Raw genomic sequence first — 20760 nt, forward strand, 5'->3', positions numbered from 1 at the left:
TCAATCATGTCGCACAGCCTGACCAATTTTACTCAGAGCTTCAGTGAAATAGCAGAGGGGCCACTTTGATGAGTATGTGAGAGATTATTGATTATAAATGAAGAGACGGGATTGGTTGAAAGCTCTGAGAGCTGGCACGTTCAAGTATAATTGTCATTCCACCATTCATGAATACAGCCAAATGAAACCGCGTTCCTCCAGTGCCAAGGTACAAAACACAAAACCAACAGTCATACACAGCACAAAGCACAAATAGCAGTAAACAAAGTTACACAAAAAAATATGAACTTGATCAGCTGAGCAGATCTGAGAAATGCATTGCTTCTTAACCTTGTCTTAAGACTCGGTCTGTCTATCTAATAATGTGTTCCCTTTGAAGTATTGTACCTACCTTTCTTGTATCTGAAGGTTTCTGGAGAACGGTGTTATATCTTTAGAAATTTGTTTTCTCAGGAAACCTGACCTTCAGAAGCCGGCCAGCCTGCCGGAGCCCCTACAGCAAGCAGGAGGTTTGGTAGTCAGCTGCAAGCAAGAGGAAGGTGACATCAAGATAATGAGCACTAACAGCAGATTTCTCCCTGAGACTGACCTATACCCATCCAGTGTCGTGCCTTCTCAACCTGCAGGTAGTGCGAACTTTACACATACAGCAAGCACTGCCACTCTGCAGAACGTCAATGGAGGTCTTGGTGATGGTGGGAGTGGAAATTCAGAGAACTCCTTGCAGCCAAGACAAGAAGGTTTGAAGCATAAAGTTTATAATGTGTTCATTAAGGATGAAATATTTGTGAATGGAGTTGACCCAACTACAACAAATGATAGCACTAATCAGAAGGTTCTCTCTTTGCCAGACAATCCAACATGGAGTGAGAGTTTGGAAAAGCAGAGTCCTATGAATTCAGTCATCTCTATTGGGACAATTAGGCAGGAACCTTCTCAGCAGCCTGGCAAAGACCCTCAATGTGATGGAAGTGGCTCTTGGAAGAATGTGAATTCTTCTGGATCTGCTCAGCAGATGAACACTTTGTATCAACAGAGCCCTGACCAGAATGGTCGTATTACTGAAACTGTTCCTTTCCTGACCACTGAGGAAAGTGGATCTCAAAAGGTAAAATTGGATTCAGTACCATACAGCTCTCTTGGCAGTCTCCAAGAAGGACCACCACAAAGTATTGTAAATTTCCCCGAAGAGTCTATGAAAGTGCAAACTGCTGAAACCCTGACGCTTACTTCTCAAAGTATGCCGCTGCAAAAACCTACGGATAAATCAGAAAACATAAAGATTGAAAGCTCCTCAATGGTGAATCCAGAGCCTCAACGAGAAGCCCTCAAATTCCCATATGTGAGTACAGGATTAGGAGGAAATAGAGTTCAACACCTTCATCTATCTGGAAGCCCCTTGTTAGAAAATCAGCTGTCACTTGATGATGCCATCTTTCAAGGTAACATGAAGATTAGTCTCACAAGTGCCCTGGATGACTCTGATGGTCAGTCAGAAATCGATGGCTTTGTCGATACTATTCGTAACTTGGATGTTCCCATACTCTTGAGTCGTAATAAAAATGCAAGGAACCAGAGACCTCATTCCTCCACTTCTCCCTTTGCCACACTGCCTCCCATTGAAGAGGATCAAACTAATCCAATACTTTCTCCATCTTCCTCAATCACCGAGGAGCCACCGGAAACACCAGAGGCAGCAGAACCTGTGGCAGTTGATGGAAAACTTTTGCCAAGCTTGCCCACCCAACCTGTTTTGGAACCTCCTCAAAAAAAATTCTCAATGGTATTGACAAACAAGGCAAGTCTCACTCCTGGGCAGATGATGAAGAAGCTGCTTGAGGAGAAGTTTGAAATTGGAACCCAACGTGTTTCTGTGCAAAACAGCATAGTCTTCCAATCTTCTTTATCTGGGAGAAACAAATTAGATGACAGTGCAAGTTCAGAAGGCACGAAAGCCCTCGTTGGAGACAGCATTCGGTCTAGGATTAGCAACAGTTTCTTGTATAACTTATATCGCAATCCTACAGAATCGTTCTCCAGCAGGTCACTTGATCTCTCAACGACTAAAAAGCAAATCAGTGCCGCACCAGCAACGTTACAAAATAGAATGCAGAGAAGCCCGTCACAAGAGGATGTTCCCACAGCAACAGTAGCTTTGGATAAACTATCAACACCAAATTCACTTGCCCAATCATCCAATGAGAGTTTGGGCACCAGAAGGACTAACCTTCTATTCAGCACCCCTGAGAAACTGATACCTGGATTCACTTGTCTGTCAGATAGTGGACAGGATCTTCGGAAGAGTAAGATTTCTTTTCCTTCTGAAAAGAAACCAGCAAGATTGACAGCTTTTCCAGATGGATGGGTGAGTACATTATATCTGTCCATAACCTTTAACTCTATTTTTATATAATTCTTTGTGTTTGTTCAATATTTTTGTTGCATGTCGCACTAACACAGTACAACAAATTCCTAATACATATATAAATGTTTATGGCGAATAAAGTTGAGTAGAGAACTTCCCTTACCAGCATTAAATATACATACGTAGTTCCAGACAATGTCTGATTATCTGCTGGACCACAATCTTCCTCTGAACTCCTGCATCAGTCCTTTAATTTCAAACCATTTGCAAGTGTTGACATTGACTCCCTATTAACTAATTAAATCCTCTCCGCACCTTGTTTGGCGCATCAGCTGTCCGTTTCCTTAGTGCTTGTCTGTTTTTTTTTACGAGGTCAAGTTTCCAGCTGGATGCTCAACCCAGCACAGATTTGAGCCGGCTGGATTCGAACCATGGGGCCGCTCGGTTCAAAGTCCAGTGTGGATGTCACCGGCCAGCTATCGGCTCCCTGTGGCCCTGTAGAAATCAATTCTGTATTTGATAAGCTCAGTTAATTCTCTTTTATCCAAGAGTACCATTAATTCCAAGAAATTTCCCCGTTGCAAACAAGTCTTTTTACTTGTCATTTGATCAAGCCATTTGATTTTCTGCCTCTTGATGAGATCCCAGAACTGTAAATATTGATTTTATACTAAACTATTGACTACCATATATAACTTGAGAAAAGATGGATGATGGAATTTGCTGGGTACAACTTATTAGATCCACATTTATCTAGTATGAGTCTTCAAGTGATAGCTGAATTCTGATGCTGGTTTCCCCCTTACAACAAAAGGCTGTAAGGGGGCATTTATAGCAAGAGGATTCGAGTACAGGAGCAGGGAGGTACTACTGCAGTTGTACAAGGCCTTGGTGAGACCACACCTGGAGTATTGTGTGCAGTTTTGGTCCCCTAATCTGAGGAAAGACATCCTTGCCATAGAGGGAGTACAAAGAAGGTTCACCAGATTGTTTCCTGGGATGGCAGGACTTTCATATGAAGAAAGACTGGATAAACTGGGCTTGTACTCGTTGGAATTTAGAAGATTGAGGGGGGATCTGATTGAAACGTATAAGATTCTAAAGGGATTGGACAGGCTAGATGCAGGAAGATTGTTCCCGATGTTGGGGAAGTCCAGAACGAGGGGTCATGGTTTGAGGATAAAGGGGAAGCCTTTTAGGACCGAGATTAGGAAAAACTTCTTCACACGGAGAGTGGTGAATCTGTGGAATTCTCTGCCACAGAAAACAGTTGAGGCCAGTTCATTGGCTATATTTAAGAGGGACTTAGATATGGCCCTTGTGGCTAAAGGGATCAGGGGGTATGGAGGGAAGGCTGGTGCAGGGTTCTGAGTTGGATGATCAGCCATGATCATGCTGAATGGCGGTGCAGGTTCGAAGGGCCGAATGGCCTACTCCTGCACCTATTTTCTATGTTTTCTATGTTTTCTATGCTTTCTGGTCAGAACCTATCAGAAGGGATGGCTTGACCTACATCCATCCACAGAAATGTAATGACTAGACAAAAGAGGCAGATGCTGGAAATCTAGTGCAATACACACAATGTGCTGGAGGAGCTCAGCAGCTCAGGCAGCATCCATGGATGTGAATAAACAGTCAAGGCTTTGGGCCGATACCTTTCATCAGGACTGAAAAGGAAGGGGGAAGCAGTCAGAATAAGAAGCTGAGGGGAGGAGAGGGAGAAGTACAAGGTGGTAGGTGATAGGTGAAAATGGGAGAGGGGAGGGGGTGAAGTAAAAAGCTGGAAAGTCGATTGGTGAAAGAGTTAAAGGGCTGGAGGAGGGGAATCTGATAAGAGAGGACAGAAAACTATGGAAGAAAGGGAACGGGGAGGTGATAGGTATGAAAAGAAGGTGTGAGAAGGAAACAAGAATGGGAATGGTGAAGGACGGATAATTACCAGAATTTCGAGAAATCGATGTTCATGCCATCAAGTTGGAGGCTACCCAGATGGAATATAAGGTGTTGCTCCTCTAGTCTGAGTGTTGCCTTATCGTGGCAGTAGAGGAGGCCATGGACTGACTTGTCGGAATAGAAATAAGAAGTAAAATTGAAATGGGTGGCCAGTGAGAAATCCTGCTTTGTGTGAGGGGTGGAGCAAAGGTGCTCGACAAAGAGGTCGGGTCTCACCAATATACAGGAGACCACATCAGGAGCACCGGATACAATAGATGACCCCATCAGGTTCACATGTGAAGTGTTGCCTCAACTGGAAGGAATGTTTGGGGCCATGAATGGTGGCGAGGGAGGAGGTGTGGTGGCGGGCTATGTTCCCTCTAAGCTGTGTGCGTATGCACACATGTTTTTCAACCAGCCCAGAAAGGAAATTAATGTGCGCACAAAAGGTTAGTTACCTAAAATAATGTAGTAATTAATAATTATACTTATTGAAAATAATCTTTTAGCTAAATGTTTCTGCTAACTAGTTCGTCGGTTTTCCAAATACCACAATGCATGTCACTAACTTACGTCACTTCACCTTTCCTGTTCCGGTTTGTACAGCTGCATCACGGCGGCAGCCATCTTTGGCGGACAGTGTTCATATCGTAAAGTTTACAAAGATCTATTTCAAATCCTGTAGATAGCTCACTAAGTTTTGATTGAAAAAGATCAGTCAAATGACCCTGTGGCTAAATACTGTCACAAGAAATTGATAAACCTCACGTACAAAGTAGCTTTACAGGCTTTAAGTGATGTCTTTGATGAACTGGCCGCACTGTGCAAGATTCTGCAAAACAGTGGCCTGACACCGATTGATTGACTTCATCTTGCGCGAGGTAAAATTATCAAGGTAAGAAAGCAGTATCGGGGAGACAGTGTTTCGTGGAGTGACAAAGTTAAAGTTTTGCTAAGCCAACAACGTAAACAAAACGTCACAGTACATACAAGTTCACTGCTGACATATATAAATAGTCTTTATGTTCATTTAGAAGAAAGGTTTCCTGAAGATGAGGTACAAGAATGGTCAGCTTTTGATTTCTCCACAATTGCAGATTGTGACTTCACATTTCGCGATGAACAAGTTAATGCCTTATGTCTAAAATATCATGATTTTCTAGCTGAAAATATTGTAATAGATTAATGATTTCAAATTTTCCGTGCAAAAAAAAATTAAATCCAAACTGATTTCAAACTTTGCTGAAATGGTGACATTTGTACTTCAAAATGAACAGTTTTGCGACCTTGCACAGTTGATGGACATTGGGGAAACCTTTCTTGCGTCTAGTGCAGACTGTGAGCAAGGTTTTAGCCTAACGAAACAACTCAAAAACAAGCTGAGAAACCATTTAGGTGAACGTCATTTGGATATGTTAATGAGAATCAAAAGCTATCAATTGGATGCAAGTTCTAGTAGTCTAGATAGAGTTTACAAAGAATGGGTAAATGCCAAAGACAGGAGAGAGAGAAAATAACCCAGGAACTTAAATATGTACGTTATTTTGTTGTTATTCTGTGCAGTTTTATGTCAAATATTTTGTAAACCTACATAAACTGTGCAATGCGTGCATTCAGTGCGCATGTACTTTTGTCACGAAAAAAATTTGCACAACGTAAGATTTTTGCGCATACTGACTGCTAAAAGTTAGAGGGAACATTGGTGGCAGGTGTGGCACTGTTCTATGTGCAAGGATAAGTAGCAGGAGGGAGATCAGTGGGGGGGAGGAATGAATGGACAAGGGAGTAGTATAGGGAGTGATCCCTGTGGAAAGCAGGAATTGGTGGGGGGGGGGGAAGATGTGCTTGTTAGTGGGAATCCGTTGGAGATGGCAGAAGTTATGGAGAATTATGTGCTGGATGCAGAAGCTTGTGAGGTGGTAGGTGAGGACAGGAGGAACCCTATCCTGGTATGGTGGCTCTGATGAGTACCGGTTAAGCCATAACCCCAGGCTGAACCAGGTGGCAAAGCTCTCAAATAGCTTGTGTTTGCGATTGTCTCAATCTTGAACTTATAAAAATGTTTTTAACTCAATTAGATGATGTTTTTAGAGGTTCTGTAGAGCCACATTCCTGGGGCCAGTGAAAGAGTAACCTATGCATGGGATAGGTTCCAGGAACAACTGCATTAATTCTGAGAATTGATCATTGTTGAATATTTGAAATATCGTACAATACTCTAGCAGGTAATTATTGTTTTTAATTACTTAGCAGGTATGTGGTTTTGGGGAATGCAAATAATCCAAGTCAAGTATTCTAAATTGTGACGTGAGACTGAGATCAGAATTTTGACTGACTATCTGCTGGAATGTTTGATCTGAGGTTTCTTAGATTATATCACCCTGTATGTCATGTGGGCTTACAAGTGCTGGTTGAATATTTTCGAAGACGTTTCATCGCATAATCTGTCAAGCTTGTTGGCCCACTTACTAGTCACCTGATATGATCATCTTCGCCTTCACACAAACAGACCGAGAAGCCAATAGATCTTCCTTTATCCAGTTGGATATTTCTCAACTTAATTCAAACCAACCGTTGTCCCACCCTTTTTAATATCTGAGGTGGGTGGGTAACGGGGGTCAAGTCCTGATGGAAAATTGTCTCTGTAACATCGTAAGACCATAATGGCTGTTCCCCTCAATAATAAATATACTGCTTTGGATACTGTTGGGAGGGGAAACAACCTACCAGGTAAAAGTCACAGCAACCAGGTCTCTGCTCTGAGTTTGGCTGTATGGCTCAGAAGAGAATGGGGAGAAGAGGATTGCAGTAGTGACAAGGATTCCATAGTTAGAGGAACAGACAGGAGCATGAAAGAGACACCCAGATGGCACGTTGTCTCCCAGGTACCAGGGTCAAGGATGTTTCAAATCAGGTCCTCAGCATTATAGAGGGGGAGGGTGAACATCTGGATGCCGTGGTACATATTGGTGCCAATGACATAGGTCGGAAAAGCAATAAGGTCCTGAAAAGAGAATCCAGGGAGTCAGGTAGAAATCTGAAAAGTAGAACCTCAAAGGTAGTAACCTCTGGGTTGCGCCCTGTGCCACGCGCTAGTGAAGGTAAGAATAGGATGGTTTGGCAGATGAATGTGTGGCTGAAGAATTGGTGCAAGGGGCAGGGGTTCAGATTCCTGGATCATTGGGATCTCTTCTGGGGAAAGGATGGGTTACACCTGAAGTCAAGAGGTACCAATATCCTTGTGGGTTGGTTTGCTAGAGCTTCTGGGGAAAGTGTAAACTAACTTGAGAGAGAGAGATAGGATCCGGTGTGATAGGGCAGAAGATGGGGCTGCTGGTGTACAGATACAGTGTGCAGTGAGATTGTGAGGAAGGATAAGCAGATAACAGGACAAAATTGCAGTGGAATAAGATGAAGTGTGTATTTGACCTAAACAGTAGTTTCAGCAGTTCAATGGTTTGGAAAAGTGGGGATAAAGTAAAAGTGAAGGAGAGTGCAGTAGAGATTTTGAAAGTCGCCAGGAAGGCCAAAAAGGTCAAAAGGTTTAGAAAGGGAAAAGGATTTAACTTTCAGTAACAAAGGGTGACGAATACAGAACTGAAAATTTTATATTTGAATGCACACAGTATATGGAATATGATCTTGTAGTGCAGTTAGAAATTAGCAGGTACAACTTTTAGGACATCATTGAGGGAAATGTCCTGCAAATTGATGGTGTATTTCTTGGCAATGCACAGACAAACAGACAAATGTGTGCACCAAATCTAGTTTATCATTCCAATTGAACACTGGAGGGCAGCACCGATGGGAGAGGCTAGCCCCCACCTGAGCACAGAAGCCATGCTACACAGCCTCCGGTGTCCTCTCTCCTGGACTGCAGCAGCAGACAGGCCCGCGGCTTGAGGCCTAGTCCTTCCTACAGCCGAGGCCACGCAGCTCCCCTGTCATCTGTTTGGGTCACCAAACAAGGAAAACAGGCCTGTAGCATCTTACAGTGTCAGTGCCCAGCAGAGTCTCGCAATCTCAAGAGAAATGTCCAAGACAATCACCCAGGGTAATATTGCACACCACCTTTGTGCAGCAACTCAGATACCTTTGATGCCTTCCGTTAGCAGGCAGCACCCCGTCCAGCACCTCGCCAATGAGCAAGTCACTGATGGGGTAGGCTTGCTATCATCATCATCATCAGGTGCCATACCCAGTTTGAGCTTTGACTGCCGTGGCCCACACACTCCTGTTTCAGGTCAACAGGATCAATTCATTGGTATTCATTTCCAGTTCTCTGACTGCTGTCTCCAACATCATTTGTCTTTGTCTTCCTTTTGCTTTCTTCCCTTCAATCTTTCCCATAATTACCGTGCATTCTAAGGCCTGATTTATACTTCTGCATTAACTGGACGCCGTAACCTACGCAAGTGACTTACGCACATTGTGAACATTTATACTTGTGCGTTGGTGTGTCTGCGTCGCTCTGCAATTTGCGCACGTCACGCATGCGCACTCTCCTATCCATGCAAGGCTTCGTGGTCATGGTAGTATTTCTCGGGGTAAACAAGACGAGAGCGTCTTTTTTCGTAAAAGCGAAATGTGTCCTCCATAATTTCGGAGCTCTGTAAAGCTTTATGGAAAGCATTGCAGCCAGAATTCCTTCCCTGCCTTTCAGTCGTCCAATGGGAAGCTATTGCAGCGTAGGATGAAATGCGATGCTACCAAGCAGACCAATCACAGTTCTTACGGTCTGCGTTGCCACGATGTGCCGTTAGATTTTGGGAGAGGTGCGCGTCGCAGCAACGCAGGCTCTCGCGTATGGTTCTGCGTCAGCTTTGCACAGGGTTTGTGGCGACGCAGAACTTACGGCGACGCGTTGACGCAGAAGTATAAACCAGGCTTAACTCCTCTTTCCTAATCACATGTCCAATGAAGTTACGTTGCCTTTTCATGATCTCATACATTATTTCTCTTTTTGTGTTTGCTCTGTTCGTGTCATCCTCGTTAGATATTTGTTTCGTCCATGATATTCTTTGCATCCTCCTCAAAAACCACATCTCTGCTGCTTCAATTCGTTTCCTCATGTTACTAGATATTGTCCAACATTCTGAGCCATATAATATAACTGGATAAACGTAACCTTTCAGTACTCTGAGGCGGGTTGTCATGCCTAGTTTAATAGTGGTCAGTATAATCTTCATTCTTGTAAAGGTGTCTTTTGCTATCCCTATTCTTCTTTTGTTATCCAAGTCACACCTGCCATCTGATGTTACCCAGCTTCCTAAGTAGCAAAAGTTCTGTATTTGTTTTATGTCTTCCCCATTTATTCTCAGCCTGCAGATAGGATTCTCCTTCTTTTTGAATATCACCATACATTCTGTCTTTTTGCAATTGATAGATAGACCCATTTTTGCACTTTCTTAAACAACTATATCAATTAAGTTTCGTAGTTCTTCCTCCGTACTTGCAACTAACAGTGTCATCCGCATATCTGAAATTATTGATGTTTACACCACCAACTTTGATTCCCAAGATGTCTCTTATTTTTTGTAATATTGTTTCACTGTACACATTAAATAAATCAAAGGAGAAAATGCACCCTTGCCTAATACCTCTCTTGATTTTTGTAAACTGACTCACTTCTCCATCTATCCTTACAGTGGCAGTTTGTTCCCAGTACAGATTTCTGATTAGGTGGAGGTCTTTCAAATCTAGATCTAGAGTTTCCTATAATATTTCAAATGACTTACTGTGCTTCACTTTATCAAATGCTTTTGTGCAGTCGATAAAACAAACAAATCTTTTTGCACTTGAATAGCTCATTTTGATAGTATCCTTAACATCAATATTGTGTTTCTTGTACCATTGTCTTTCACAAAACCATATTGTTCTTTACCTATTTCAGCTTGGATCTTACCTTTAGCTCTTGTTATCAAAATTCTTGGAAGTATCTTGGTAATATGACTCATTAAACTTTTGGTACTATGTAATTCACATTATATTGCTCCAGGTTTCTTAGGAAGAGTGATAAATACTGATCTTTTTTCATCTCTTCTGGCATTATTCCAGTCTCTTAAGTGTCATTAAATAAATCAGTAATTTTTCAATTCCATAATCTTCAAGGGCGATAATTTGTTCTATTACTAATTCATCAGGACCTACTGACTTTCCTTTCTTCATCTTATTTATTGCATTACAAGCATCAGATTTTAAAATACTTAGACCTTCAATGTTTTTCTTACATAGACTTGCTATGCCCTAAGTTTTTGGAGTCCAGCATTGTCTTGCGATTGTAAAAGTGACATTTAACAATGGAACAAAGCACCTTTGGCTGGCTCACAAGAGGCAGCTGCCTCCGAGAGCACCAGCAGCTCACCAGAAGAAGATCGTAGTTGGGAACTTAACATCCAAGGATAAACATTGTCACGAGCAACCAATCAGAAAAGGAACCCTTTATTGCCATTCTTGACCTCCTGCCAGTGAGCAAAACTTGTATTCATGCTAGTGTCTTTCCTGTAATACCATAGGTTCTTGTCTTACTTAGCAGGCTCATGTGTGGCACCTTGTCATAGGCCTTCCGAAACTCCAAGAAAACAATATCCATTGACTGTCCTTTGTCTGTCCTGCCTGTTATTTCTTCAAAGAGTTCCTTAAGGATACCATTCTGACTCTGACCTGTTTTATCATGTACCTCCAAGTACCCAAAACCTCACTCATAACAATGGGCTCCAACATCTAACCAACCACTGAAGTCAGCCTAACTGGCCTATAATTTCCTATATTCCATCTTAAAGAGTGGAGCGATATTCAGTCCATCTGGTCCAGGTGATTTATCTACCATCAGACATTTCAGCTCCCTCGCACCTTCTCCTTAGTAATGGTGCCCACACGCAATTCTGCCCCCTAACACTCTCCAATAACATCCTGTTGCCTCTCGAGAGGACATTGCAACACAGTAATTTAGGACCTCAATAAATTATTAAATATAATTTCTTTCATTCCATTATTTCCTGTCTCATTTCCCTAATTTTTTGAAGATGCCCAGCACAACGTTAACTTCATGTGGCTCTATAAAACATCTGATGATGTTTTAAAGCCATTTAAAGTCATAGAATCATAGAAAAATTCAGCACAGAAAGAGGCCATTCAGCCCACCTAGACCATGCTGAGCCATGCAAACTGCCTACTCCCAAAATCCTGCACCGGAACCATAGGTCTCCATACCCCTATATCCAAACTTCTCTTCAATGTTGAAATCGAGCTTGCATGCACCACTTGCGCTGGCAGCTTGTTCCACACTCTCATGATGCTCTGAGTTAGGTTAAATCCTTCTGACAAACTCCACAGATGAAAACATGGACAGTGATGTTTGTGGCATCAATGATGTCCAATCTATGCTAATGTCTGCACTTACCAATTTGCAGTTCTCCAAGCAACAGCTACCCCCATACTTCCAACCAGTGACTATTCTTCAAGCAACTATCTAGACCAAGGGTTCCCAATCCAGGGTACACAGAGTCCTCTGTTAATAGTAGAGGTCCATAGCACAAAAAAATTTGGGAACCACTGATCTAGACAGAGAGTATTCACAATATTTTTGATTATAAGATACATGTATCTGTGGGTCTATTCCTGCTTTTCTCTTCCAAGATGAACCCTCATGCCAAGACACAAACAAGAGAAGATCTGCAGATGGTAGAAATCTGAGTGACACACACAAAATGCTGGAGGAACTCAGCAGGCCAGGCTGTATCTATGGAAAAAAGCACAGTCGACGTTTTGGGCTGAAACCCTTTGGCAGGACTGGAAAAAAAAGCCGAGGAGTAGATTTGAAAGGTGGGGAGGGGGAGAGAGAAATGCTAGGCAATAGATGAAACTTGGAGGGAGAGGAATGAAGCAAAAAGCTAGGAAGTTGATTGGTAAAAGAAACAGGCCAGGGAAGAAAGAAAAAAGGATCTGGGTGGGGAGATAAGCACCAGAGGGAGGTGATGGGTGGGCAAGGATCTAACGTGAGAGGTGGACAAGGGGATGGGAAATGGTGAAGGGGGCGGGGAGAGGCATTACTGGAAGTTTGAGAAATTGATGTTTTTGGTGGTGGAATCCAGTTAGAGGTGGCCGATGTTTTGGAGAATTATGTACTGGACGCGGAGGCTGGTGGGGTGGTAGGTGGGGACAAGAGGAACCCTATCGCTGGTAGCGTGATGGGAGGATCGGGTAAGAGCAGATGTGCATGAGATGGAAGAGATGCGGTAGAGGGCAGTGTTGATGGTGGAGGAAGGGAAGCCCCTTTCTCAGAAGAAGGAGGACAACTCCGTCATTCTAGAATGAAAGCCTCATCCTGAGAGCAGATGCAGCGGAGGTGGAGGAATTGAGAGAAGGGGAAACCCCAACAGCCTCCGCATCCAGCACATAATTCTCCGAAACGTCCACCACCTCCAACTGGATCCCACCACCAAACACATCTTTCCCTCCCCTCCTCCCCCACTTTCTGCTTTCCGCAGGGATCACTCCCTACGTGACTCCCTTGTCCATTCGTCCCTCTCCACTGATCTCCTTCCTGGCACTTATCCTAGCAAGCGAAACAAGTGCTACACCTGCCCCTACACCTCCTCCCTCACTACCATTCAGGGCCCCAAACAGTCCTTCCAGTTGAGGCAACACTTCACCTGTGAGTCTGTTGGGGTCATAGTACTGCGTTCGGTGCTCCTTGTGTGGCCTGTTGTATACTGGTAAGACCCAATGTAAATTGGAAGACCTGACCAATCTACGCTCCGTCCGCCGGAACAAGTGGGATCTCCCAGTGGCCACCCATTTTAATTCCACTTCCCATTCCACACATAGATTGGAGGAACAACTCTTTATATTCTGTTTGGGTAGCCTCCAATCTGATGGCATGAACATCGATTTCTCAAACTTCTAGTAATGCCTTCCCCACCCCCCCACCCTTCACCATTTCCCATCCCCTTGTCCCTCTCTCATGTTATCTCCTTGCCCACCCATCGCCTCCCTCTGGTGCTCCTCCCCCACCCCCACTTTCTTTTTCCTTCCCTGGCCTTCTGTCTCTTTGACCAATCAACTTCCTAGCTTTTTACTTCATCTCTCTCCCTCCAAGTCTCACCTATCACCTGGCATTTCTCTCTCCCTTCCTTCCACCTTTCACATTTACTCCTCAGCTAGTTTTCTCCAGTCCTGCCAAAGGGTTTCGGCCAGAAACGTCAACTGTACTCCTTTCCATAGATGCTGCCTGGCCTGCTGAGTTCCTCCAGCATTTTGTGCATATCCCTCATGCCAAGAAACCACATCAGCACCTCAAAAGAAATTCAACATGTCCAGTTTAACCCTCATCAGTTTTTATAGATGCACCATAGAAAACATCCTTTTGAAGTGCATCATGGGTTGGTATAGCAACTGCTTGGCCGCGACACCAGAAACTGCAGAGAGTTGCGGACACAACCCTGTTCGTCATGGAAACCAGTAAGCCCTCTATGGGCTCTGCCTACACTTCCCTCTGCTTTGGTGAGGCAGAGACTCCTCTCCTCCCCCCCCCCCTCCACCCCCATACTCCGGATTATTTCTTTTCTCCTTCTCGCCTTTGGGAAAATGATATGAAAGCCTGAGAGCATGTGCCACCAGTTTCAAGGACAGCTTCAATCCTGTTGTTGTCAGACTATGGAATGAACCCTTTTTGCAATAAGGAGGACTCTTGACTTCCCAGTTATAATGAGTTCTTCAGGTCTGTGTGGGGCACCGGAGAGCACTGGGCTCCAAGGTTTTGAGAGGACCTGAATTAGTTAATTGTGCTTTAATGAGAGAGTTAAAGTTCATCAGAAACCTGATGGCAGTGGGGAAGAAGTAATTCCTAAAATGTTGAGTGTGTGTCTTCAGGCTCTTGTACCTCCTCGATGGAAGTGATGAGGAGACATGTCCTGGGACATCATCATCATTACTGTCATCATGAGCCATGTTGTCTGATGTTGGTGAATATGGTCTAAGACAATGATTGATCTTGGTAATTTTTTTTTGCCATTGCCTTCTTCTGGGCATTGTCTTTACAAGGCAGGTGGTCCCGACCATTATCAATACTCTTCAGAGATTGTCTGCCTGGCGTCAGCATTCGTAAACCAGGATCTGTGATACGCATCGTACCCATGCATCCACCACCTGCTCCCATGGCTTCGTGTGACCCTGATCGGGGTGGGGGGTGGGGGAGGGAGCTAAGCAGGTCCAACACCTTGCCCAAAGGTCACCTGCAGGCTAGCGGAGGGAACGAGCGCCTTACACCTACTTTGTTAGAAATGTATCTCCACCCCACCATCCCAGTCCTGGGTAATGGAGGTCATTAATGACAGATGCTGCCTTTTAGAGGTATCGCATTTTGAAGGTGTCCTGGATACTGGGGAGGCTAGTAGCCATTATAGTGTTGGGTAAGCTTTCTTCAACTTATATCAATCCTGTGCAGTGGCCCCTCCATACCAGATGGAGATGCAACCTGTTAGAATGCTCTCCATGAAACAGAGATAAAAACTGTATGTTATTAAGCTACAGACTCATTTCAACACTCCCTACCTAATTTATAACCAGAGTCACTGATCATGAAGGAGTTCTCATTAAGCAACAGTTTCACCTAATTGTTACTTTGCTTTTCAGAATTCAAAACCAAAAGAACAGGGAAAAATTACCCCACGGCCTGGCAAGGTAAGAAATGTAAACTGCAGGGGAAGGAATGCCTTTGTATTTCTTAAATTGACTGAGCCTATCCTGAATTTTAATGTGCACTTTACCTTTATTTATCTTCCCTTAGTAATTTTGAATCTGCCCCTGAACCGCTGAGAGTCGATAATTTACTGACATAAGGTGTAACAGTCACAAGATGCTGGAGGAACTTAGCAGGTTAGCCAGCACCTATGGAGAGAAATAAAGAGCCAACTTTTCAGGCCGAGACCCTTCATCAGGACGAGGCGAAGGGTCTCACACTGAAATGTCAGCTCTTTATTCTTCTCCATAGATGCTGCCTGATCTGCTGAGTTCCTCCAGCATTTTGTGTGACTTCCAGTATCTGCAGAATCTCTTATGTTTATGATTTAATATCATAAAGGTGTCTTTCAATTGTACTCCAAAAATAAGGCAAATTCATGGTGCTCTGAGGTAACTGGATATTTTCCTGAGATAAATTCCTGCCACTGCCTGCAAGGAGTTTTGCGTTCTTCCCGTGACCACGTGGGTTTCCTCCCACAGTCCAAAGACATACTAATTGTTACATTAATTGGTCATTGTAAATTATCCCGTGATTAGGCTAGGATTAATGTCAGGGGAATGCTGGGTTAGGGTTGGAGCAGCTCAAAGGGCTGGAAGGGCCTACACACTGTATCTCTAACTAAATAAATTTTGGAAAATTAAAACTTTTAACCAATTTCAGAATGTTCTCAAGGTCTTAGATATATTATAGTTTCTGAAATGAGGAGAGAACATTTATATGGAGATTTAGGAGGATCTAAGTTCATTTCCATTGGAACAGAGTGGGAAAATGAAGGGTTATAATGGAGTATGCAAAGAACATTCACCACAGTAAATGTTGGCTAGAGATTTAACGATTGGCATTGCATTGCTTGAAAGGGTGATACAGGGAAATAGAAAAGATTGATTCAGAAGGGGGCAGCTGTTAGAGCTTGAATGAGCCACATGGAGATGAGATGTAAAAGATCCTTATTCAGCAAAATGAGCAAGCATTCTGAAGGAATCCCTTTGAACTCAGAGTACAGATTCATTTAAGCAGAAAAATAACAGTAGGCGATTAAATAAAGTTTCAACTTCACCATTTTAGATGAGGCTCAATTGCCTCTGTAGAATTGCATCTTTACAATGGGGTTAGTAGGTTAATTGGTCATTGTAATTTGTCCTGAGATTAGGCTAGGATTAATTTAGTGAGATTCTGGGCAGCACAGTTTGAAGGGCTGGAAGAGTGGTTAACTGGATCAGCAAATTTGCAGATGACACCAAGATTGGGGATGTAGTGGACAGGAAGACTATCATGGCTTTCAGTGAGATCTGGACCAACTGGAAAAAAGGGCTGAAAAAGGGCAGATGGGATTTAATGCAGAGATGTGCTTAGTATTACACTTTGGTAGGGCCACCCAGGGTAGGTCTTACACAGTGAATGGTCGGGCATTGAGGAATGTGGTTGAACAAAGGGATTTGGGAATACAGGTCCATAGTTCATTGGAAGTGGCATAACAGGTTAATAGGGTCATAAAGAAAGCTTTTGGCACATTGGCCTTTATAAATTAAACAACTGAGCACAGGAGATGGGATGTTTTGTTGAAATTGTATAAGACATGAGTGAGGCCTAATTTGGAGTATTATGTGCTGTTTTGGTCACCTAAAGATATAAATAGGGTTGAAGGAGTTCAGAGAAGATCTACAAAAATTTTGCTGTGTCTGGAAGACCTGAGTTAAATGGAAAGATTGAATAGGTTAGGACTTTGTTCTTTGGAACATACAGTAGAAGATTGAAAGAGATTTTACAGAGGTATACAAAATTATGAGGGGTATAGATAGGGTAAATGCAAACAGGCTTTTTCCACTGAGGTTGGGTGGGACTACAACTTGAGGTCAAGTTCTGGGTGAAAGGTGACAAGTTTAAAGGGAGCATGAGGGAAAACTTCTTCACCCGGAGGGTGTTGAGAGTGTGGAATGGGTTGCCAGCACAAGTGGTGCATGCAAGCTCGATTTCAATTTTTAAGAGAAGTTTAGATAGGTACATGGTCGCGGTGTAGGTCGATAGAAGTAGACAGATTAAATGGTTTGGCACAGACTAGATGGGCCAAAGGGCCTGGTTTTTTTGCTGTACTTTTCTATGACTGTAATAACCTGTTCCACACTAAATAAAGAAATAAAATAGCCATCCCAAACAGCCTTTGTTTTCCATTGTAGTGTGTGATGACAGCACTCTGCAGACAACAGTGTGTATTCATAAGGCCAAACTATCCAGTGCATGATGCCAGGGGCGCTTAATGTTTGTCACACGGCTGAATAATAATAATCTGAGGTGTGCAAACAATCTGAATTCTGTAGATTCCAGAATGGAGTCAGGTTTGCATTGAACTTAGCCGGTCTGGTGTACACGTATGCTTGGAGAGAGAGAGATCAAGCAACATCAGCAGAATGCTCCAAAATCTCAGTCCTGTACCATCAAGAGGCGCAATGACAAACTGCTCTAAAAAGCCATCTCACAGGCATTCAATAACTCTCTCTCTTGAGATCCATTACCGACCTGATTTTTCCAATCGACCTGCATGTTGAAATCTCCCATAACCTTGCCCTTTTGACATGCCTTTTATATTTCCCATTGTAATCTGTGGTCCACATCCCAGCCTCTGTACATAACTGCCATCGGGATCCTTTTACCCTTGCAGTTTCTTAACTCAACCCACAAGGATTCAACATGGAATGCAGCTTGCAGAGAGAATAAATGGTGGGGAAGAGGACTTAGTTTAAGTCTCAAATAGTGAGCTGCAGCTTGAAAAGGGTACAAAGTACCTAAGCAGTAAAAGATGCAGGTGTGTACAGCCGAGGCCTTGTGGTCTGGAAATGGCATTCATGCTTCGCCAATTATTCACACCTGTGAGAAACCAGAAGACTGAGGAGTGCCCGAACAAAGGTCTTTAAAATGACTGAAGGGTGAGGTAGAGAGGTTTATGTTTCTGGGGCTGGTCCGAATGAGAGTGGCATTGGTTACTTCAAGGCAAAGCTGGAAGCGTGCATTCAAGTAGAGAATCGTGTTGATTGACTGGGATGAAAAGTTGGGGGTCTTGTTAATGGTTAACACTGGGTTCGAGTTATTGGCCTGAGTGAACTGCGTCACTGCTGTAAACTTACTGTTACAAGAATCAGGTTGTTTGCTCCTCTCCTCTTAAGGAAGCATCGCAATTAATTGGTTGCAAGTCCAATGCTTCACAGAGTTTATCACGCAACACTAATGACCTGTTTTTCAAGAAACAAAATTCTGTCCATCCTTTTCAAATTAGATCAGATAAAGATGGAACATGAAATGCAACTTCACGACAATCGTAAAGAAATGTTTACACTTCTGGCAAGTATAGTCCATCTCACACCATCAAATGCTTTCACCATAAGGCACAGGAGCAGAATTAGGCCACTCAGCCCATCGAGTTTGCCCTGCCATTCCAACATGGCCGATTTATTATCCCGTTCAACCCCATTCTCCTCGTAAGCTGTGACACCCTGACTAATCAAGGATCTACCAACCTCCATTTTAAAGGCTGAATGTCTTGGCCTCCACTGTGTCCATGGCAACGAATCCCACAGATTCACCACTCACTCATTAAAGAATTTATTTATTTATTTATTTATTTGGAGATAAAGTCCCACCCCATTTAATTCTAACCTAATGAAAGGACAATTTACAATGACCAATTAATCTATTAATCACTATGTCTTTGGACTGTAGGAGGAAACTGGAGCACCTGGAGAAAACTCATGTGTTCCACGGGGGAGGACATACAGGCTCCTTACAGATGACGTTGGAATTAAGCCCTGAACTCCAACACCCGGAGCTGTATTAGCATCGCACTAAACTCTGCAGCACCACGGCACCCAATTCCTCCTCACGTTGGGTCAAAGCAGTTCTCTCATATCAAAAGAAAAGTTGTAAACCAAATCAAGCTGGTGCACCTAAAGTGAAATTTAGAGCTGAAGGAGAAGCATTATGAGTGTGGGAGATCTGACATAAAAACAGGAATTGGTAGTAAATGCTGAACCCGTTAGGCAGCACCTACTGAAAGGGAATTTTCAATCTGAAAACCCTGTCTTCTAGCATTTCATTACCAAAGGGATATCACAGTAGTGTGGCTGTTAGTGCAATGCTATTGTAACCAGTGACATGGGTTCAATTCCTGGCCGCTGTCTGTAAGGAGTTTGTATGTTCTCCCCGTTACCTGGTGGGCTTCCTCCACATGTTCCAGTTTCCTCCCACAGTCCAAAGACGTATGGTAAAAGATTAGATTAGATTAGATCATGAGGGCACACAGTCCTCTTTTATTGTCATTTAGTAATGCATGCATGAAGAAATGATACAATTTGTTCCTCCAGTGTGATATCACAGAAACACAAGACAAACCAAGACTAAAAGAACTGACAAAAACCACATAATTATAACATATAGTTACAACAGTGCAAAACAATACTGTACTTTGATAAAGAACAGACCATGGGCACGGTAAAAAAAAGACCTCAAAGTCTCTCGAAAGTCCCATCAACTCATGCAGACGGTAGAAGGGAGAAAAGATGTTAGTAAGTTAATTTGTCCCATGGGTGTAATTGGGCGAAGTGGGCTTGTTGGGTCAGAAGGGCCTGTTACCACGCTGTATTTCTAACTAAAGATAAATAAAAATCTCAGTTTATAAAGCAAGGCTGGCTAGTGCGCAGAATGTCTCTACACTGTTAGCATTTCTGGTGTCTACACCACAAGGGTGAACTGTAATGCCGTAAAAATAAGAAATCATGTCAATTATTGAAACTGAAATTTATAACCATGCAGAAATAATTGATGGAATGGGATAACTTTATCCCGATGACTCTAGAAATGACCCGAAAGGTGTGTTTAAAATTATGCAGGTGTTTTGATAGTGTGATGCGGAGAAAATGTTTTCATTCATCAGAGTCTGAAACCAGTCAGCAAAACTTTTAAATGGATCACTAATAAATCTAGTGAGAAATTCAGGAAAAAATGTTTTTTAATTAAACACGGAGATCTTCTGAACTAATCCTTAGAGCAGAATACTACTGCCACTATATCATGTATTTAGGCATGCAGATTTAAATAAACTCTCACCAACCTCCAAGTATACTCAACAGTCATTCATATAACACACTGACATAGTGGTGAGAATGGGGAGCTCAAAAACCACTTTGTGTGGTTGAGCTGAACAGAAGTTATACAATTACTACGAGATGGAAGGAAGCTTTTTGGCCGGTTCCCAGTAAGGTAATCCCCTCAGTTCCATTCCACACGCTCTCCTGCAGCTTTGCAAATTATTTTCCCATAACTGCCTATCCAATTTTCTTCAGTAGGCACAGATCCATTCTGTTTCATAGAACATGGGTCAGGACAGCTCAGGAACAGGCCCTTTGGCCCACAAATGTTGTACCGAGTCAGCAAAAGAGTAAATCGAAAACCCCCAAAAACTAATCCCACGTACTTACGCAATGTCTATATCCCTCCATCATCCTTGTGCCTATCTAGACGTCTCTTAAAAGTCTCTAATTGATTTGCCTCAAACATCACAGTGGATCCACCACTCTCTGAGTAAAAAAACTGACCCCCTCACATCCCCTCTGAACCTACTCCCCTCACCTTCAATGCATGCCCTCTGGTATTAGACATTTCTACCTGGGACACAGATATTCCTTGTCCACTCCACCTATGCCTCTCATAAATCTTATAAGCCTCTATC

At 43.0% G+C, this 20760-nt stretch overlaps 1 protein-coding gene across 1 annotated transcript in view; it reads left to right on the plus strand.

Moving 5' to 3' along the window:
* Positions 1–20760, plus strand: part of LOC134338169 (beta/gamma crystallin domain-containing protein 2-like) — a 75600-nt gene that overhangs the window by 8835 nt on the left and 46005 nt on the right. Inside the window, exons 2-3 of the mRNA XM_063033782.1 lie at positions 454–2365; positions 14936–14983. Coding sequence (XP_062889852.1) covers positions 454–2365; positions 14936–14983 — 1960 coding nt within the window. The remainder of the gene's footprint in view (positions 1–453; positions 2366–14935; positions 14984–20760) is intronic.

This window comes from Mobula hypostoma, chromosome 26, assembly GCF_963921235.1.
Source record: "Mobula hypostoma chromosome 26, sMobHyp1.1, whole genome shotgun sequence".
NCBI classification, from domain to species: domain Eukaryota; kingdom Metazoa; phylum Chordata; class Chondrichthyes; order Myliobatiformes; family Myliobatidae; genus Mobula; species Mobula hypostoma.